General features: G+C 36.9%; 1 protein-coding gene across 4 annotated transcripts in view; it reads left to right on the top strand.

The window, feature by feature from the left end:
- The first annotated feature begins 3,444 nt into the window (after window positions 1-3,444).
- Window positions 3,445-23,285, top strand: part of gus (splA/ryanodine receptor domain and SOCS box containing gustavus) — a 77,426-nt gene continuing 57,585 nt past the window's right edge. For 2 of the 4 annotated variants that reach the window (XM_028321344.1, XM_028321345.1), the window contains exon 1: window positions 3,445-3,717. Coding sequence is in view for 2 of the 4 variants with exons in the window: in XM_028321342.1 (XP_028177143.1) it covers window positions 23,071-23,138 (68 nt within the window). In the remaining 2 variants the exon portion in view is untranslated. Of the gene's footprint in view, window positions 3,718-22,443; window positions 23,139-23,285 lie in introns of those variants that run through there. The other 2 variants (XM_028321343.1, XM_028321342.1) reach the window with 2 other exon arrangements.

Genomic DNA, 23,285 nt, shown 5'->3' with positions numbered 1-23,285 from the left:
TAAACCAACAACTTCGGGACAACAAATGGGCCAGTGCTAAAGCAGCGTTAGAAAGTTACTATCTTTTTCACGGGTTTATAAAATTTTTAAAATATACATAACTACATATCTTACATAGTTATAAATACTACTACAGTGTTAAATAAATAAAAAATCTATAGATCCAGTATGCTGGTAAAAAACGAAACTGCCGCATATCCGTAGGTAAGTAGGTATGTAGGTACTCGTAATTAAGTACGTTACGGGTGTCACTCATCCCTTGTGAAGACTGAAGAGTCCAACCATATGTTTCTAATTTTATTTAATGGGCGTTGCAAACGAGAAAGTCCTGAGTAAAACAAAAACACACGAGTGTGCTCAATTTCATGCCGAATTAACAAAGGAAGAAGCTACTTATATCGATATCTTTTTTGGTAGGACCGAAAGTCACAAATGTTAGCATAAACAAGATTTATTGAAACTGGACTAACTTGCGAGTTCGTATTTTCTTGATACTGAGGTCCGGTTTCTGAATGGAAATTTTTAACTTAAGTGTGCTCATTCCATACTAATGAAATAAATATAAAATTATAATAAAAATAAACTTTTTAAAAACAAGCTTTTATTCTGAATTTCGAAAGTTTGTATCGCGCATGGAATTTATTCCTCTTTTTCTCTGTTTGCGCTACAAGCTTTCGAAATTCAGAATAAAAGCTTGTTTTTAAATAGTTTATTTTTATTATAATTTTATTTTACACTTTTTAGTTATATCTTAATCTCAGGACACTGGACATTATCTAACACTAAAGTGCTCGAAAAGACAAATCCAACGAACCCAAACTCGATGAGTTTCCGCCGTTTTGTTTAGGAGTTCCTATGGCCACCTCCCGACTCCATCATCAGACCAGCTCAATGGTACCATAATATTGCATTGTCATCGTACTTACATAAGTATACCAAATTTCAGCTCAATCGGTTGAGGAGAACTGGTCTTAAATTCAGTTGCAAGATTTGTCCCACACATACTAACAAGTGAAGTCAATATAAAGCTTGTAAAAAAAAGTTCACACCTATGTAGAGAATTAGCATGCTCAAGCTAAAAATCTTAATTCAGAAACCTAGCCTGAAACGTTTAAATGTGTCTATGATTGAAAAACTTTTCCGCCCGTATTCACAAACATTACTATGAGGTCACAGTGCACGTGGACGCGACACACACGAACCAATTACAGAGCTCTATTCAACGCTGTGCGTTCGATTTGCTGCTTTACATAAGCAAGCATCGTTTGTGAACGAGCGTTCGAGATTCGTGATCGTAAAAAACCACTTTTAGTAAGTAGGTACTCGTAGGTACCTACATGTATTTTTTTCTCAACAAGGAAGCTCTTGGCTTGCATTCGCCGAAGGTGGAAGCGAACTTCACCCGAAGAAGAATTTAAGATTAAAACGGTAATATTATTATTAGGAGTCATCATCATCATCATTTTAGCCACAGGATGTCTACTGCTGAACATAGGCCTCTCCCAATGGTTTCCATAACGCCACAGGTCGGTAGCGGCCTGCATCCAGCGCCTTCCTGCTACCTTTATGAGGTCGTCGATCCATCTTGCAAGTTGCAATGTGGGGGCAGGCGCGGATCCACCGTTGTTGGCACTGTGGGCATACCCACAACACAACCCTAATTTGCTTGTTTTAATTAATGATCTATTGATAAGATCGATAGGCAGATGATAAAAACGGCAGACTGCTGAGCCTTTAAAAAATCAAGCGTGATTTGGAACACAGCCGTTCCACTAAAACGCCGCCGCCACCGCCCACTTGGCGCTACAAGCGCGCCTGCCCAAGTCCAGTAAAGAAAAAAAAATAGGTATGTTCAAAATATAGGTAAGTCCATTATTGTTCATGAGTAAATTCGTACTCCAATCCAATTCTCACTTTTCTAATTTTTGGTGGCTGTGCCCACAACCTTTTTTGAGGGCTGGTTCCGAGCCTGTGTGGGGGCATCCCACGCTCCCTACGTTGCCCTACACTCCAGAACCACAGTAGATAAATCATATATATACTGTGCCAGAACCTTGCAGCCCTATTGGCCGTCAGTTCTGCGTACTAAGTGCTCTGCCCATTGCCACTTCAGCTTGTCAGCAACTTTAGTTCGTTAACAGATCTCCTCAAGCAGTAGCAGCCTAAAAACAGTATTATTATGAATTTTTCCAGATTTTTCAAGCCAACAGTTTAGTTTTTAAAGGGGGGGACCGGACGCCCTAATCGAACGAATATTGGCACTTTAAACTTTAATTATTTGCAAACAAATCCCTAAATGGAAAAATAATCTTAGAAACCCCTAAGCCATTTGAAAAGACATCCAACGATACCCCACACGAAGGGGTAGAAGATGAAAAAAAATCATCCCCACTTTACATGTAGGGGATCTACCCTAAAAAAAAAATTTTTTCAAAATTTTATTTTACCGTTTTGTCGGTGTGTTCGGACAGACAGACAGACAGACATATCGAAACTATAAGGGTTCCTTGTCAGGACTACGGAACCCTGAAAAACCCTACCCACGCAAGATATCAAAATAGGTTGCAGGGTTTATGTTATTTAACCGCGCGGGTGCGGCAGCAAAACCTAAGTTCTTTCACAAGTAACGAGTTTTAAAATATGGATTTCCAGCAAAAAGTTCTCAATTACTTATTTATTAACCAAACAATATAAGCCAATAAATATTAACGCCATCTAGCCAACGAACTAAAATATATAAAATCAATAAAGTGCCATCTAGCGACAAAATAAGAAATTGATTTCTTCAATCATTGTAGTGCTTTTTGTTGCATGTTTGAAATAACTGTAAAAATAAAAACTAGATGGCTCTAGTTTCACAGGACTGCTTTACCGCATAGTGCTGCCAGTGTTCTCGTACTCGTGTTATTGTTCAATAGTAAAAATATTGAATATTAATCGATTATTTTAATTGAGTTTAATTGTATCGTACGACAATAAAGTAAAAAACGCTTTAAAATGTAACTTATCCAACATTAAATTACATAAAATGCTCTTAAAATTATGTATTGGGATCAATTGTAAGAAAGCTTATAATATTTTTAAATAAATAATGTCCTGTATTCTTTATTTTTATGATCAAATTGTATGCTTTTAAAAATGACATGAACACAATGACAATGACAAACTCACAAAAAAAACATTTTATTGATGTAATCATACATTATTATTATTATACGTTTCAATAACGATTTAAAACATAATAGTTGAGAATTTGGGATTGATTAATTGAGTGAGGATATAAATTAGGTACAATTTGAAATAGATTAACAACTCGGGTCTTACAGACATTTTTTTTTATTCTCAATCAATTGAACACATTAACTTAAATAATTATATTCAATTATCTTCTAGAACAGCACTATTATTGATGAAAAATAAAATTGTGGCTGTTTTACCGACCAATTATCATTGAACGCATGCGCGTCGCACATTTTGTTCCGTCCGTCTCTTTTTCTATTGGTTTGTTTTGTGATTTGTGTCATGCCCCGGACCCCCATTTGTAAAATTTCCGCTTGTGTATTTTCTGTTATTATTTAATTGCAACAACCGTATAATAATTAAATGGTAGAATTAGTAATAAAACTATTTATAGTATTGTGATGATAAGTGCTGTGAGTAACTGTAATCATCAGCGCTGGGAAACTAAGGCGGCACCGTGGAGTCACGAAAACGAAGGTAAAAAAATGTTTTAACTGTTTCTGCAAACGCTTCAATAACTAGAAATCGATGATGTGTTCGTGTACATCTGTTTATAATCTTTATAATCGACCAGTTGAGAGTTGTGAATTGGAACAAACAGTAACGTAAACCAATTATTTTCTTTCTTTGGTACGCCGCGCACATGGGTCGATAGTAATAAGTTTGGAACGATCCTGCACCGTTATTGTCTTTTTACATACTCGCTCCAAGAATAAACTATGGCAGGAACTACAATTTCTACGAATATCTGAAAATAGTAAAAGTAAACAAAGGCCCACACGATGTTGTAGTTTTCTAAACATAGAAAACAAATATGTATACCTATACATATTTTGGTGCATTTATCGTTTTTCCTAGTGTGTAGTAATTTTATCGACATTCTCGTGGTTAATGATTTCGGGAATGTCAGAGAAACATCATTATAATTTATTCTGAAACTGACTAAGTACTGGTCCATCCACCCCAACCAGCTTCACTGGGTTTTTATGAATGCGACGGCAGTTTCCCCTCACCGCCAAGAGATGACGCTACCTACCTGTGTAGGTGGTTATGAACTAGGAAGAAGAGTGCAATTAACAAACACTAAAATATTATTATTTAGGTGATAATAATGTAATTATTATTATGAATAGAAACCTCTACCTACCCGCTGCTATTTTGGCATATTAATGCCTGTGTTGCCTGCACTAGGTGATTCAAAAGTAACTATGAACATTTTCCAATAGAGTTCCAATTGAATCGGAATCCCTTTTTTCTACCATTATGACCAAGTTTGTCAACTGACAACAGTAATAGAGACATAATAGGCATGTCTCAAGTATTAGTAAAGCCAAGTATTTCTAAACATGTAGGTAATCAATATCTTATTAATATTTTATGAAGTTTGAAAACAGCTTAAAAACTTATTTTAATACTTTATAATTATGTTGTTTCCACTTATAAATTGAATCTACTTTCACCAGGCTAGTAAGAACTCAAGTTTGTGACATCTCTAGGGTCTTGAAACTAATTTTTACACTAATTTGTCTTGTGCGTTGTCAAGTTTCAATAACCCTCCCTTCTGGCACCGATGGGTAAGAAGAAGTCAGAAAATGTAGATAAAGACAGTGGCACATCAAGCTAAATGTTGTGGCTCTTATGTATGTAGTTATAAATAAATAAATAAAGCACATTTTGCAAATGTGCCGTCATACAGGTCCGTGCCATTTGTGTTTGCTAAGCACAAAACTTATGAAAGGTTGACTCAGTTGTTGATGATAATATTTACTGCATATTTTTCCTCAAATGTGTTATTTTGATGAAGAGTGAAGACTTAAGAAAGACAGACATGAAACTAACACAAAAACCCATTTTTTTCCATTTAACTGTTTATCAAAAATGATGTCTATCAGAAAGCTGGTAAATACATAACCAAGTGTTGTAGCACCATTTTTTTTTAATGCACCTACCTATTTAGGTGGTTGAACCTCAAAACAACTTATTATGAACATTTGAGCAATGACACATTAGTTCGTTCGTTCGTTTCAGCCGAAAGACGTCCACTGCTGGACAATGGGGAGACACATTAGTACCATTTCAAAAATTTGTTCAGTTGTACTCTATTGACCTTATTTTTTGTAATAAGGCCCATTTGTTTACATATCAAAACCAAGTTAAGCTTCTGGTTTCGTTATCAAAACAACACAACACGTGTCAGCGTTACACACCAGTGTTTACCATTTTTAGATTACCTAATGAATTTATGTTCTTCGTATCGGGTGACGCAAGTGGTCAAGTCAAGAGCTCTGATAGTACAGGGTGCATTGCGATCGTTTGGGTTATCGGGAATGATAAATTACGACGTCAAAAACGCTATAGACGGCGTTCTTGCCTCTGAATGAATAATAAATCTAATTAATATTCCTCTATCCCCCTAAAATAACATCTTTTTAACGATTCCTGACGTCAAAGTCGCTTTTTGATCAAGCTCTGTTTAACTAGGAATTCTTCTTGCTCGGTCCCTCACTGATGAGGATCGGACTGTGGTCATAAGCTGTGTGGACTGCTCGATGCAAGCTTCCGCCCACCGCGGCACCGTCTTCCTCACCGCGTCTGACCATCTCATCGGTGCCCTGCCCCGAGCACGTCTGCCTTCCATTTTTGTCCCAAGATAATTTTACCTACGAATAGGCATCAATAATACCCAGTTTGAGTACTCAAAATGCCCGCCATTACCAGGGTGGTGTAAGAATGGCATACCCTTTTAGCAGTAACATAAACCACTGTTGAGTGGTGCATGTGCAAAAATGAAAGTCCTGCTATACCTATTTATTAAGACATGATAAAATGCGTGGAACGTGACATACGCAAATTACACTCCCAGTGTTGATAATTTCTTGCGCCAAAGCTGCAAAGAATGCTTACTTTCTTTTAATGCTGACACAAGATTAATTTATGGATTTTGTTGTTGTGTGGTCATCCAGGATGCCATGCATGGTTGGTTCGAAGTGATCGTGAACGAATTAATAACGTAATCTTTATTTAGGTCATGTTGTTGTAGCCCATGCTTACACACTGTTCTATAAGCCTTTCTATTTATTATTCCACACAATCGTCTATTACGTCAACGATTAACAATTAAATGTTTATTTCTTATTGGATACATAAAATATAATCAATTTCGTTGTGAAACACCCATAAAGTACCTACCTAACCATACAATCACATTTCACTTTTAGCTTGGAAGTAAAGATCAGATATGTATGCGTGTGTAGGAGCGTTATTATATTCAAAAGTCTACCTGTTAGGGCGGTCGCTTCGGGAGCGACTCAGCAAAAAGTAAAAAGATAATTTTTCGTGGAGCCGGGCCTCGGACGCGAAAGAACAAAGGTTTTACGCTTTTACCTAGTTATAGTATAGCTAGTTATTCGGGCTCCCTGCAGGTGTAACTTGTTATCTCTTACCAGGAATTTCTTTATTTTATTTTCCGTGAGAATCACGAGAGAAAATTTCTTTGGTGTGAAAGTATGCTCGTAAACCGCTTTATACTTAGTTATGTGCAACAAACACTGAGTTTTCTGTTTGGATGAGAAATAATCCTGAGTTTTAAAACTTATTTGAATACACGTAGCATAACCTTTTTTATGATGAAGGGTTCCAACTACCAGTTATCAGATGCATTTTATGTTTATCGGTTCTTTATGTGTTTTCGTTATGCACGCGAAGGCGTTATTCAAATTGAATCGATACTAAATACATTGGAGTTATTAGCTAGCGACGCTCAGTGTTCATCCGGCTCGAGTAAGACCAGTCATCACATAGCGAATGGTATTGGTAAAAAACTTGACTGGTGGCATTCACCCGATGCCCTTGAACGACCCGTTGCCGGCCCACCTCTCAGAAGGACCAGCTGTTCTAGGCCTTGAGTCTAGGCCGTTCAACCTGCAGCTCTGAAGTTTCTTTCACCTGCGACAAATATTTTAAGAACGGTAACGAAGTGTCCCCAGCATTTATGTGACGCTCATTAATCTTTATTATTCCTCTCACAAGATGGCGCTCGTTAGAGCGTTTTACGGTAGAGGTGTTTACGGCTCGTAAATTCGTCTTGGACTACCAAAATACTAACGTGATGTAACGTTTCTTATAAAATTAATTTTGCCGTGTCCGTTTTAGAACGTATAGATAAATGACGCTTTTAAATGGAAGATACGAGTCTGCATTCGACCTTCAACATTTAGATTTTATCTAAATCTACCAACGCGTTTTTGTCAATTCTTTGAAGTTTTGGTGGTTCTCTTCTAGTGACTACTTTCGACAAAATCTTAGTCTTTGTCTCCAACACAAAGGCATGTCTACAGATCTCTATCTATACTGTTCATGTATTGAGTAGCCGGTATTAACCTTTTGTTTGTAAAATTTTGGTACGTACACACGTTCTAAAAGAACATTGACGACCCAGTTGTAATTTTATTGTTAAAATGAACTAACGAAGTAGTGCCAACGACATCGGTAAATAACAACTCGGTGTGTTGATGCTCTTATTTGCGTGTCGACTTATTGTCCGGTGACCACGGCCCTGCTCTATTACAATAATGACCCGCTAACTAGGATTAATTGATGACATTTCATAGAACGAATTTAATTTTTTTAATTATCTTTTAGTGCGTCAATGCTAAGTTGGCGACTGTTGGTCGTCACCATTTATTTACATTAGCATCATCAATTTCATTAATTCACTAAATAGTTGTATGTATATGTCAACGTGAAATTGTGAACTCTGTCAGTTTATAATATAACGCGTTAGATTGCAAACTAACAGTGGGTTAGGTTAGGTTTAATTTAACTACGTCAGATTATAATCTGACGGAATTCACAATTTTATTTATTTTANTATTTTCCAAGAAAAAAGTTTATTTAAACGTACATAAGTACAGCATTAGTTATATTTAATTAATATTTTTTTATACTGTGCATCACATTTCACATGTTATGCTAATAAAATTATAAAAAAACCTAAATAGGTTTTAATTGGTAATTATATTCATTTATAACATCCTGATTGTGGGAGTTTTTGCAATTATTAATTAATCAATAATTTATCAAATTAGTCAAATGCCATCAAATGCAATGAGGCGGCTTCTGCATTTTAAATCTACCCACATGATGGAAAGATACCATTAAATATGGTAAACAAATAATAAAATCAGATAACAGCCAAATGAATGCATGTCACATAATAATGAGATAATTTAAACCTGCACAAGTGTATAATTGATTTTGCGATAATTAATACAACTCGTATCATAATTAAAATTATGAACAAGGACAATATTAAAATGAACTCACGAGAGAGAGTTGATCCTATGAGTCATCCTGGAGAATGACCCGTTTTATATTTTATAATTATAAAATTTTGACTGACATTTGGTATAGCCAACATTAAACTTAAATGAACATTTACTTTCAGAAATAACAAAAGGATACCACATGCATTTTTACTTCGGATAACATTTTGTTTCAAAGCTTTGAAACTTTGTATGTAGTCAATCCACGTCACAACGCTTAGGCTGAATTGCACCAACTTAATTTAACCGTAACTATAACAATAACCAGTGTATTTTGTATGGAGTTAGACAGATTTTTGACGTTTGTTAAAGTTAATGTAAGATGGTGCAACTCAGTCTTAGTATGTTACTAACGAGTAGTTACTGTTGAAATTTGAAAAAGCTGTGAATATCTTGCAAAAAAGGTATCTATAATCTGTTAATGATAAGTTTTAGGAGCTGCTTCGTTATCTAAGATTATCTACAGCCTGTATAATATCTTGTACAGCTGTAATAAGTCTCGTGGCGCACGTCCCCGCAGTAAATCAGAAGGTGCCGGACCGGCCGGCAAACATTTCCTGCTAAAAATATGGGAAAATTCACTCGTGGAAGTAACTTCTACTCTGAGGTAGGTACTGTCATTTAATACTAGCGAATGTAGGTACAATATTTATGCAAATAATTGTTTTTTAAACAGGTTCTTCATACAAGTACCTAGGCTTTTACTAACACTTTATGAATCTGAGTTATCTAAATTAAACACTTTTTTACTTACCAGGCTCGTATTTTGCCTAAACGCAGACCACCGACTTTTAGTTGACCGATAGTTGGATCCGATTTTAATTTGCATGAAGAATTGGCCGATACCGAATCGGTGTAATGTGCGCACTCTCATACCCATACTGATTAACAGCCCGATCCAAGTATCGGCCAACTAAAAGTCGGTGGTCTGCGCCTAGACTTATTCTTACTAGGTCACTTTTCATAGTGCAGGAAGTAAAGTTAGTCAAAGTCAAAGTCAAAGTCAAAATTTCTTTATTTGTTTAGACTAATAAATAGTTCTTACAAATCGTCATTTTGCTCTTAAGGAGCCTCTACATGTCTCATAATCTTTTTACCCTACCAGCGCTTCGAGACCAACATTTGGCAAGTGCTGAGAAGAAGCGCCGCAACAAACTCAGTCACCACTGTCTGCCGGTTAATATAAATAAATATAAATAGTAGTAGTAGGTACATTCGATTCAGGAGCAGTTCACTGAATTTACCATGCATTCTTGTATGGTGTATCTTATAAGAATGGGTATACAAGATTGCATGGTATACCAATTAGGAATATAGAGGCTCGGTTATAGGCAGGTAGAGCTTACTAATCGAGTAGACCACCATTAAGTATAAAAAAAAATGTGCTTATTAAAATATAATTACAGACAATTTTCCATGATTCCAGGCTCATACCCGGAGGACGCAAACCGCATCGCACTAACATGCTTCTGGCGGGATTTGAACCCAGTATCGCAGCTCGCGTTGCAGTCCGGTGCGTGAACCACCAGACCAGGCAGTCGTTTGACATTTGACATTTGGTTTCTTGAACTAAGACTTGTATAATCAAACCGGTAGATTTCGGGTTTGCCCTTTCCTTATATTTCCTAGGTATTTCTGATATTTCCACCATCACGGATCATCACATCATCATCGTCCACCCACAAGGTGGACCGACGACTTCATAAAGGTAGCCGGAAGGCGTTGGACGCAGGCCGCTACCAACCGGGCAATATGGAAAGCATTGGGAGAGGCCTAATGTTCAGCAGTGGACGTCCTATGGCTGAGATGATGATGATGATTATGATATTTATTCTTCAGAACAATAACAATCTACACACAGCACATCGAACTATAAGAATAAGGGATCGATGCGTGACCCACAAGATGAATTTAAGGAGCAGCGAATGTCAGCGAACGAACGCGAGCAATATTCGGCTCGCAAGAGAATATGAATGATCGCCAATATTTTTACTCTTTTCTTTCGGTAAGTAACTCAATGTGAGCGATCACTCGCTCGCAATAATTTGCGATTCTTTTATACCTAACTAGCTGACCCGGCGAACTTTGTTCCGCCTTAATGGCAATAAATAAGCAGACTTTTTTTTAATTTCGAACGGGATAAAAAGTATCCTATGTCCTTCTCCTGGCTCTAAACTACCTCCCTGACAATTTTCAGCTAAATCGGTTCAGCCGTTCTTGAGTTATAAGCGAAGTAACTATTTTCTTTTATATATATATGTCATAGTCAAAGGTCGATATGCAGTCTCTTCGCGGAATGACTGGTTTATCCTAGGTTTGACCAAGGCCTTCAGACAAACCCCGAAGTGAATTCTAATTTCGGCCTTTGACTAAGTCAAACCTAGAAGTGCCTAAACTGTTCGGTCAAACGTCGAAACTAAAATAATCTGTATCGGGCTTTGCCTAGTCAATCCTAGAAACGACTGGCAGACTCGGTCAGAAGTACACAGCAAATAGAAAACCGGCCAAGTGCGAGTCGGATTCGCTCACAAAGGGTTCCGTGCAACTCTGTTCTTGTATGGAAGCCCCCCGTAAATATTTCATTTATTTTAATTTTATGATTTATTTTTAAAGTAGTTAAGCAATTAAATATTATGTGAATATTTCAAGGGTTTACGTTTTAATATCGAGCAGAAAACTGCAAAAAGTCACGTTTTTATAGGAGCCCCCCTTAAATATTTAAGTATTTTATTGAATTATTTATTTTTAAAGTGAATAAAAAACCAAATCTTTTGAGAATTATTCATGAGGTACGAGCCAGGTGACAGACGAAATTTAGCGAAGTCATAGTAATAGGGTCCCGTTTTAACTCTATCCTTTAAGGTAACAGAACCCTAAAAATGAGTAATTTCAAGATCGGTCTAGAAACACTGACAAACAACCGCAGTAAATAATTTTAGTTAGCCTAGGCGCAGCCCATCGATTTTTCGTCGGCCGATAGTTTTTTTTTTTTTATGCATAACAAGGCAGGTATTTGACCACAATCGCACCTGATGTTAAGTGGGATGCAGTCTAGGATGGTACATATCTGCCCTGTAAGTGCTTATTCACTTTCGCCTTTTCGGGCAGTTGATCAGTATGGGCATGTATGGAAGTGCGCACATTACACCGATTCGATTTGGCCGATTCTTCATACAATGTAAAATCGGGCACAACTATCGGCCAACTAAAAATCGGTGGTCTGCGCCTAGTCTTACTCGTACCTTCACCTAAAGAACCGACCGTAACGCCTATGCAATAAATTCGAGATCAGAATGAAGTATAGTTTAGTTTAAAGTCTTAATTGAGGTTTGACTAGTCAAACCCCGATTTCATTAAATTGAGTTTCGACGTTTGCCTGACCAAATTAGTTACTCCTAGGTTTGACTAACATTCTTTAGTCAAAGGCCGAAATGTTTGGGCTTTGACTAAGACTTCTAGTCAGAGCTGAGGATTGACTAGTCAAACCTAGGAGTGCCGGAACTTCGAGGTTTGACTATAACATATAGATATATTACTAAAATGTCGAGGATCCTACAGTGCCATGATATTTAAATGGTGCTTTGTTTTTTCTTTATGAATAGGGGTAAGTTATGGTATATCTTATCCCAAAAGCGATGGTATGCGAATGGCAGTGAGCAATACCATAAGTATGCAAACGCGATGGATGGGTACCCGCAATTTGCACCGACGCTTGCCCGCTTATCTACGCATATGAGGGTTTGTGCCACTTGGTACCACCGGCTTCTTGCACCACATTCGACTAACGTATTGAAATCGAAAGACTACTGTTGTTATTTTCAAATTTTTGGATAAGTGTCCTAGACAGGTAAAATGCGGCGTACGATACTTTTTCGTAAAAGTCGTAAGTTATGAAGAAAATAACTAGGTTTAAAGTAGTTTAAACACAAAGTAAAATGAACAATAATTAATAATACATTTTCCGAAGCTTACTTTTGAAACTGGGTTTTTCAGGTGGAAACAATGCGGTCAAGCGATAGACGTTACACATTATGCGTGAATCATTCGCTAAGTATGAGACATAATTTACCTAAGTAAGAACTCGATAAAGCTATCGAGTGCGTTTAGCAGATACACGTTGCCAAATCACAAACTGCATTTTAAGAGATTTAGTTATGACCCATAGAGAGAAAATGTTCGGGAACCAAGTGGAAAAACTCAATAAAAAGCCAAAGGGCCCGGAAGGGAACATTCGCTGACATATTACTGGCAATATACAAGATGTAGTGCACTTTCACTCAAACTTTACATTTCCCAGCCGCGACTGGTACAAGTAGATATACGATTGATTTGCATTAAAGTACGTACATAACAACGTATTTATTGTACTTTTCCTAGCATTTATTATCTTAAAATATAGTTCAGCGCATAATACATATAATGTACAACATACGTGATCAGTTCGATGCCATAGATTTATGTTCAAAATCTTTTTTATTCGTTAAAAGTTCTTGCCCTGAAAGCAAAATAATTGTGAACTTTCTGTAAAATAATTTTTTCGGTAACTTTGAAAGCAATAAGAAGTTAGTGGAGTTGGCGAAAAGTTATATCATAGCTTGTCTTTGCCATATAAAAATGCGGAAATTGCGATTCAGCAGCTCATAAAATATACCAAATTTTATTATAGGAGTAGGTACTCAGGTGGTATTAAAAGTGCATTGTATGTAACGACGTAATTTTAGGTATATCTCGCGTCCAATAGGTACCTACTGTTGTTTAAAAGTGAAATACTAACTAAGAACTGAAATACCTACTAGTTAGTTTTAAATTCGTAACGTAAGAAAGAGAAGACGATGCAAAATGGCCGCCGCGGAACAGGATCCCTAAATCATAACTCCGTTAATTGTGAAAAATAAACGAGTCGAGATTTCCGTGAAAAGAATTTTCAACGGCAATTATGAGGGATTGAGGAAATTAATGACGTTTACACAGTTGAGTAATGAGTTGATTTTGTTTAAATGGCTAATGAAATCTTTCTGGCAACCCATTAAAATTGTGGGCTTCTTATCCACTAAGAATTTAAAAGAACTTGAACTCTTGCAACGTACNCTGGAGTCGGTGCCAAGATTATGAAACATGTAAAGTTTGCCTGCACCGACTCCAAAAGTATCAATCATGGTATACCTACATAAATATTAATAATTCGTCCTAATAAAATAAGTAGGTAATTAGTAATTATTTTTATACTTTTTAGTGTAGGTTTTTTGGAGTCGGTTTTATTTTTTTTTATAAAATTTTATTAGTTTCAAATTCGTAACGTCAGAAAGAGAAGACGATGCAAAATGGCCGCCGCGGAACAGGATCCCTAAATCATAACTCCGTTAATTGTGAAAAATAAACGAGTCGAGATTTCCGTGAAAAGAATTTTCAACGGCAATTATGAGAGATTGAGGAAATTAATGACGTTTACACAGTTGAGTAATGAGTTGATTTTGTTTAAATGGCTAATGAAATCTTTCTGGCAACCCATTAAAATCGTGGGCTCCGTACTCCGTATCCGCTAAGAATTTAGAAGAACTTGAACTCTTGCAACGAAGTTATTAAATTTTCGAGGTTTTTTTAATATCGGTAATTTGTGATTTAAATTCTCAACATGTTTGGGTATTCGGAGTCCTATCTAGAGTGGTCCTCCAAGAAACTGATGTTTTCTATCCCTTCCTAATTTTTTTCCGTCGGGAAAAGCTTTGCTTTTACCCACTGGCCAATAGGGATGATCAATGGGTTATGTGGGACTCTACCCTCCAGATGGACTTCTATTATTCCCACTCGTTACATGGTGTGGACTCTTTAAGTACTTTTTACCTAAATATTTCATTCAATACCATTCTGTTCAAGTTTTAATCACTTAATTTGCCTGACTCAAAATTTGAAAACGCTCATTTTTCACAACCATCCCGCAAGACGTTTAAAAGATGATGCACAGACGTTGACTCACGACGAATGGGCTTGATAACCAGCAGACATCAGTAAATAAGCGAGGCAGAGTGGGCGGCTCTTGACATGCTGGATGACGCGTTATTATCGCTGATGTAGTGTGGTGGACCGACGACAGTACTGTGTGGGATGACCCTTAGCTGGGTAGAGTCGTGGATCATTTTTAAAAAGTCAACAATAAAAATGTGGTTTAAAACAGAAGCTTCGAAGCGCGCGATAAGGGAATTTCCTATAGAGCTATTAGTTTAGTTCTAGCAAAACAACGCCGAAAACTCTATTCAGTCTCAATCATTGATTTTGTCCTTGTATTCTGTGTGGTAAAGTATCTTACTCAAAACTTTCCTGCTCTATCATTTCAGTGGAATTTAACCATTGTCATCATTATCAGCTAGGTGTAGGTATTCTAATGAAAATTATAACATGAATTTTCGATTTTTCATTCAGCCATTACCAGCGTGTGTTTGAATCGTAAAATCAGACTTTTAACATGTATCCTCCGACTAACCGAAATTTCCGTATTTCCAAATAATTTACAAGACGTTTCTACGAGTAGGTACCTATTATATTATCTTTCTCGTGCCGACAAAATTAGCCATCACTCACCATAAACCTGATAACAATTGACAAACGAAACTGCATTCTCCAGTCATTTGTTACTTAACCCCTCGGCGATATATTTCATACATCGTGTGCCGTGCGGCGAAGCAACACATACTCTATCTCAGCTAATTTATCATCGCTTGTTGGAATTGATATATGAACGACGCGCGCGCATGCTATACAGGGTCTTGTTGGTTTAACATAATTTGTGGAAATAACTTACAGGTATTTTATTTGAATGTTATTGCAAGAAATGTAGAGTCGTGGTACGTATATACAGATGAGTGCAGACAGTAATTAAAATTCTAGTTGTTTCTAGTTTCAATTGTTCTGTTGTGGACACTGGAGTGAGTCCAGTGTCCAGTGGGACAACCTACCAACCTAAAGTAGGTCTCAACCTACTAAGCCTTTTCAATTTTATTCACCTTTATGACATGTGTAACTGAACTTATATTTTTTAAAATATGTATTTATCTACAAAAAAGTTGATTGTATCTTATGTACTGAGAAACTTTAATATACATATCCAGGACAGTATTTGTTATAAATGAAAAAATGTGGCTTTTAATCATTCCTTGACTAGTTAAATAATTAATAAGTAGACCACACACAAAAATACTTTTTGGATTTTCTTAACAATCCATTTTCCTCTGTTATTCCTGTTCATATTCACATTCCGTGCAATAAGAATAGGTAACTAAATCACGGTGGTTATAGCGATAAATGTTTTTAATGTCACAGAAGATGCAACGACGAAATAAATCTGTGCATTTTATTTTAAACGCAATTTGGAATCCAGCTGTAGCATCGAGTATCGCTTGCATTTTCGTTCAGACTTGTAACATGGTCTTAACCTTGAGTAATTGAGGGACTATCTAAAGGAAACTCAATCTTATAAACCAAGATTTTAAGTTTAAAGTGAACTGGCAGTTAAACTCGGTATGGTGCTAAACGCCCAACGGGTGGTAATTTTTATTTGCATGTGTTTGTTTTGTGATCACAAATCAAACATGGCCGTCGTGCTTATTTAGCCGCTGGATCAAGCTTTTGTTTTAGAAATTGGCTGTTAACCTTTTTTGTGTAGTGATTATTTATTTGCGGAATATTTAATCCCATCAAAAACAATACTTGTCAAAAAAACCAAGTCTCGCAACTCAGTTGTTCTACGGTAAAAAGTTATGAGATCCATGTAATACCAAGTCCAGGCCAGGAAATCTTTAACGTTTTATATAAATATATTGACTTGGCCATCGCACTAAATAATTTAATTTACACGTGTTTTCATGCGATGGCCAAGTCAATATATTTATGTAAAACGTTAAAGATTTCCTGGCCTGGACTTGGTATTACATGGATCTCACAACTTTTTACCGTAGAACAACTGAGTTGCGAGACTTGGTTTTTTTGACAAGTATTGTTTTTGATGGGATACATTTTTAGCCGTTTCGTTTTGGCTAATGTGCACATTAGCCGGCTAAAGATGGAATACCACGATGCAAACTAACATGTTATCGAACATTAGGTGCTTCACGAAGATAAACTTAAGTTTAGCCGGCTAATCTTAAGTTTATGTTCACAACTATCTTTAGCCGTAATATACATATTTCAATATGTACACCTTCAAACACGTCTTATATATTTTTGAGTAGTTTCATATTTGGGTGGCCCTAAATGGCCACGCAACATGTTGTTTTGACTGTGAATAAAAAATTAAATACAAGCACGTTGATAAAGTAAACTTTCAAAAAGTTATTAACATCGAATGGCAAGCCAATACCGTTTACAAAGCTGAAATAAAATTAAGAATGTTGAATATGTTACAATAGTTGTACGTAGGCCTAAACGTTACGCCATCCGCCTCAAAACATTTCTGTGGAACGTTCGTTTATTTGCTTGCGAACGCAATTTGCTATTTGTGTAGTAGATACAGTCGGCGTTTAATAGTTCGTGATACCCAAAGTAGCCAATAAGTCGAATCGTCGCAACAAGTCTTTTTATCCATGTTCATTTTAAGACTTACTTGTTGAGAGGCTCTACTGAGGCCATCAAGCATTGTGCTTAGATCCTCCACGGTCTGGCGTCCCACTAGGTGGACCGACGATCTGGTGAAGGTCGCGGGAGGTGCCTGGATTCGAGCGACGCAGGACCGGTCTTTGTTGAAATCCTTGGGGGAGGCCTTTGTCCAGCAGTGGACGTCTTTCGGCTGAAACGACGAACGTCTTTGTTACTTATTCGAATAAGGTTGTCTTATCAACTTTTTGGCCACTTTGGGTGTCACGAAATATTTGACGCTGACTGTACGCATAGTGGGTCGTAATAACGCATTGTTGCTTTGCTGCCGATCCCATTAACAATTGTCAAGTATCGAAATCGATGTAATTATAAGTACACAAATGGCTGCATTCAAGCGAAACAAAACTGAGACCTAGATAGAGCACTACGAATGTATTTAAGCCGAGTTATAAGCCAACAGTTTAAAAAATTTTATATTAGACATGTAATGGCACAATTGAAATTTATAAGCTATTAAATACAAGCCTATTTAGGAACAATGCTCAAAAGTCGATTTAAACTCGAGCTCAGACCGTTATTGATTGAATTCCAATATTTAGACCCAAATCTGAATTTAATCTGTTCTTTAGATTACATTTACACTTGGGACGTTTTTAATAAGGGCCTCTTCGAACTGTGTTAAAGATGATTAAAGCCAGCTCTATATTAAAACTGGGTTTTACGATGTCACCAAGTAGGTATAAAAATTCACAGTTGCAAATTTTCCTGTCTGCATATAAACACATATTTCCTATAATAAATGTTATTGCTAATTCCCCGACCGTCCTTGATTCATACAATAAACATTGTAGTAAATAACAGTGATCATAACAAATTTACCTTGTCAATCACTGTAAACAATAAAATATACTAGTAACTTATAAAACTGTATAGCGAGTTATTCAAAGTGAGGTAAGCCTGTAACTAGGTGGTTTGAATCGTTGCCACCTTTGCACAAGAAGTGTAACTGATATGCAAAACATGGACATTGGACAACAACAGAGGTCTGTTGGTACTCGTCTCACGTACGTGCTGTCAACTTTCGCAACACTGCCTCAGAACTGAACAGTAACTAGCCCCGAAGGCTAAAACACCCATTTGATGGTACTTACACTCACATCCCGGTAAGGGATTAAAAACAAGATGTTATTTTTCCTATGTACATTTTCCGTAGAATTTTTTCTTCGATTTAACCTTAGTTTTAAAATCTTTGTCGAAACCTACTGAATGTTCTCTCCCAATATAGGGTAAACCAGAGAGTGATTGCCCACTGGTAGTGATTGCCCGCTTTAAGAATAATATTGTCAGGTGCTGACTTTGAATCACTCTAGTTAGATTTGAATTTACTAAGTAGATGGCTCCGAGATCAATGTACAGTAGATTTAAAATTTACAATAGGAAACACTAAAAAAAACTGTTATGGCGGATTTTGTCAAGACGGGTGAAAATGTTACTCAAACAGGTAAAAACTTTAACAATTTTACTAAGGAATGACTTGCTTAGAGGTTAAATTTTTTTTTCAAGTTATTTAATATTCAACTAATGGTGTATAGTCATGATGAAATTATAAGTGTTTTCTCCATTATCAATGAAAATAACTGATAAAATTTGATTTCTAACGGTCATTTTAACGGTGGGTAATCACTGCACGTAAATCTGTATATTTTTAGTTATTGCCCACCATCATTTCAGTTATTGCCATATGTTAATGTATAGTTATTGCCCAGGGCAATTATTATTAGAGTGTTGCCACCATGCAGTAGCAGTGTTTAAGTTGCTCATTGCTAGACTTGTTTTGCAATTTACAGGCATAAATATTGAAATGGCTTTTAATGTTTCATTTTCAGTATGCCAAAGACTCCAAAAGTTCAATATAGCATAGAAAATTTGCAAAAAGCGATCGAAGCTGTACAAGATGTATCCAACAATTTATCTACAAGATAAATTGCTGAAAAATATGGTTTGGCTTGAAAAAATTGATAAAAATTCAAACGCAAATACAAAAAATGAAAATCCTACGTTAAATCTACTAGTGAAAATGTTAATTGTAAGGAAATAGATACAACTTTAGGGAAGAATAACCAACAGCTAATTGAACATTCTGAGCAACCACTTGAACTGATATCAAAAAAGATAAAAAAATAAATACATATAAAATTTACAAATAAAATTCAAATTTTTTCGTCATCTATGTTTTGAAGTAGATGATTCTGTCTACCGATTCTGACTCATCAACATCAGCTCAAGAAATATTTGATAATATGTTAATAAGGCCAAACGCAATTTATTTTGAAATTTTGAAGACTGTACTACTAGAATTTAAGTTTAATGTTTTGTTTTGTTTATTTAAAGCCTATTTTGTCATTTTAAAATTGATTATTTTGTTTTAAGATACTGGGCAATTACTGTGCTTTGATGTGGGCAATTAGTGTAAGTAATGGGCAATGACTGTACTTTTTGGAGGATTTTAAATTTATTTCAATATTTTCTAAGTTACGTAAGTTTTAACTAAAAACTGTTAATATTCTGTTTAACAGTTTATTGAGTTATAAGAAAAAAGTCATAAATGGTCGATAATTAAAATACTTTCTTTAATTTTTCATCTCAATGTGTTTGAAATCTTTAAGTGGGCAATAGCTATACGGTTTACCCTAACATTTTTTTATTTTTGGATTGCAATTGCATCCAATGCATTCATGTACGCCGTGCATTGTAGGTACGGAAACGCGGATTTGAAATCACGATTGTTCTCACCACATTTCATTGATTGTGCTTTCTTTACCGAAGTTATCTTTCGAAAGTCTTTAACCTCCTTCATAACGCATACTTTAACAAAATAACTGTCGATGTTGTCAAATTTTGACACTAATTTCTGTACATGATTTATATGCTTGATTTCTACACAACTACATGCTTATTACTGCCTAATAGTTAATTATTCAAGATTTCTAAATTTTCTACTATTCGTGTATGTAGGCAATGCCCTATTACATATTCTAGCTTCAGGTACAGTCACGAAGCGAACAACAGTGCGCTTACGCAACGTAGTGGGGACACCAAGGTTTCGCGGGTCATACGTCCTTTATCATCCTTATTTTGGTTAGCCATTCACTCGTGAATTTCACCTTGCGCATACTTGTGTTGTGGTAAATAGGTAAGGCCGCATACGCATCGCTTATGCAGCCACTCGGATAAATATTATGTGCACGTAATTAAAACAAATCTTCCAACGCTTAAATTACTGTTGTAATGAAGGTACGATTTCGTTACAGCAGTCTTTTTGACTTTGTTAGGCTAATTCTGTGCCACAATTTACAACGCTTCCAACCCGATTGCAAAACTGTAACAGTTTTACAGTACCTATCTACGACATTGTTGCGGTTCTCTTTCACGCGACCGAGTTTTAACACGGCTTGACACATTGTAAGTGATAACGGTATTGATTTTTACTGCAACTATTTTGGTCGGGAAAAGACAACTTTTCCCTGAACAACTTCGTATCAGCTGATCTTTCTTCTTTTCCTGCTGACGAGCAATCAAATTCAGTCAATTAATCAATAGTAAGTGATCCTCTTTTTTCCTTCTGTCTCTATCCTTCAGTTGTATTTCATTGGAACTTAATTTCAAAATAACGTGTATCACGATCGTTTTAGCATCTTATCATTATCATCCTTGACTTACTCTGGGCGTTACCCGCGATGTTGTTAATTAATTGTCTCAAATTACGGTAACATCGGGCGTGACCGATTATAAATCTATATTTACATTTATAATAATGCCTTCGTTACGGCTAATTAAGACTGAATTATCTTTACTTTAAACCAGAAATGAAGGTTTATCCGGATGGCTTCAGAATTTAATACAGGTTATTATTTACAATATCCACTGTGAAGTCTGTGTATGTATAACACTAACTAATGATTCCATGCCACACATTGTACCAACAAAAAGAAACATGTAATCTCTATGTGGGGTAATTTCCAATGAAATGTCAATATTCCTGCGATTTCCAGAAAGATCCGGGAGTCATGCAAAAGCTCCGCATCAAAGCATCAGTAGTAATTTCCTTGGACGCCCCACGAACGATATTCGTCAGTTTTTTGCCGGATGCAGACAGAAATAGAGCAATTTGTCGGTCCCTCAGCGACCCGACTAGGTATATCTCCAATTCTTCAACAAACACAGATTTTCTATTCTACGGATTACCTGAAAAGGTCTATATTAAGTATGTCGAAACTCCAAGTTCTCCTTGATTTATTATTAACAGCGTAATTACGGCCAGTATCGTCGTAATTTTATTTGTACTGACATTTTCATGATAGCTATTGTACCTCGCCTCGCTTGTTCGATAATCCGTTGTTGCTAGGAACATTTAGAAAATTGTGGATGGGTTTTGTATGTCAAGGGCTAGTGATATATTGAGGAAGATTTTTAATACCTTCATCCGATCTGAATTGTTATTATATCTCCTATGATCTATCGAAAATATTCAGGTTTATGTTAATGTTTATATTCGTAGAGCATGCTTTGTTCTTGGGTCGGCCGTTTCTCTCGCGCTCGTCTCCGTAAAGCAAACGGTTTGCTCTTGACGTTCGATATCGGGATGGTTTATGGGCAATGTCGTAAGTACGTGCTTCGCCTGGAGAATGCAAGACGAGTGTTATAGCATTTTATAGTCGTAGAAGAATAAAAAGTCTTAACCTAGATTCTGGATCGTTGAATCAGCTGCGTCAAAGTTTGTTTATGAGGCACATTTTTTTCTAAAATATTTTGTTTTTTGGTACTGTTGTAGATGGAGTTTTGGAAAACATGGTCTGTTTTGAATTTTGATGGCAATAATTTGCAGGAAGAATTAAATTATAATGGTCTTAAAATTTCCAAAAAATTTTTGAGGTTATTTTACACTTTTCCCAGGTGTTTTAAGATTTCAATATTTGGAGGGAGATGCCTGATAAATTCAAGAATTAAGGAGAACCTTATCATTTCGCTGTCTTTCGGATCCCTAATACGTCAGAAGCCATTAGGCATGTTCTACAAGAAAAAAATATTGGATCTGCGTCGCGGAAACCTTTCATGTCATGATGAATTTCGTCAGATTACGTCGTCTCGTTGGGCTGAGTTGAGAAGCGCAGGGTACATTATCATAGGGTGGGTCGGGCAGGCACATGGCGTGGAGCGGGGGCGGGCGCCGCGGCGCTGGCGGTGGCGGCGCGGCCAGACGTCAGTTCCAACTCGAGCGACACGCCGACCGAGCGCCGACGCGCGCCTCTACCGTGATCGCGGCTCGCGAACATAACCTCATGTACACAACGCTCGCGCCGCACGCTACATAGCAACCCCTGGGATACGTACGTATCCCAATCGACCTCGTACTCCACACAAAAAATCCATCGACCCTAACCTAACACTGACGCCATAACAACCCTTATTCACTTCACTCGCAGTCGCTCCCTCTAATTATTGACTCCCCTAAACTTTGTTGAAAAATCCGTTCGCTCTCAATTCGCTTTTATTGCTGTAATATTTTTATTACTCTCTCGCTCACACAGCGAACAATTCCTCTCGGCGATAGCCGTCAGAGCTTCCTCCTTCTATTTCCTCGATTGATTTAATTAAGATATAAAGGCGACAATTATTTTTTTCCTAGATTTCATTAGCCGGAAAGCTTCTCTTTGGAGGCTGTTAGAAGTGAGACTGTGTTGCGAAACGGTTTTGTCGTCACCGTTAACTGTAATCGGGTCAATTAAGGCGCGCTGAACCATGACACTGCGTTGACATTGACGTATTCGGTTTCCCTCGTGTGAACAGTGGATGTGACAGTGCGGTTTTTCGTGGCCGGCGTGGTAGGAGGTGCATGGTGGCATAAAGCCCGCCGCAGCGGATGTGCACACCGCTGCAGACCTGGTGGTTCGTGCCGGCTGGAATGCCAGCTGCTCTTGACCTAACTAGGTACGTTTACACGCTAATCTATCTCGGGCACACATCAACACGCAACCCATAATGATTGCCCCGGCAAAACGCAATACCCCGACCCCAGCTGTTCAACGACAAACATTGATTTTTTAATGACCATTAAATCGTGGACTCCGACGAATG

The sequence above is a fragment of the Ostrinia furnacalis genome, unplaced genomic scaffold (assembly GCF_004193835.3).
Source record: "Ostrinia furnacalis isolate ACB-3 unplaced genomic scaffold, ASM419383v2 OfSCF7522, whole genome shotgun sequence".
Taxonomy (NCBI): Eukaryota; Metazoa; Arthropoda; class Insecta; order Lepidoptera; family Crambidae; genus Ostrinia; species Ostrinia furnacalis.
The sequence above is the reverse complement of the archived record's forward strand: the minus strand, read 5'-3'. Positions and strand labels throughout refer to the sequence as shown.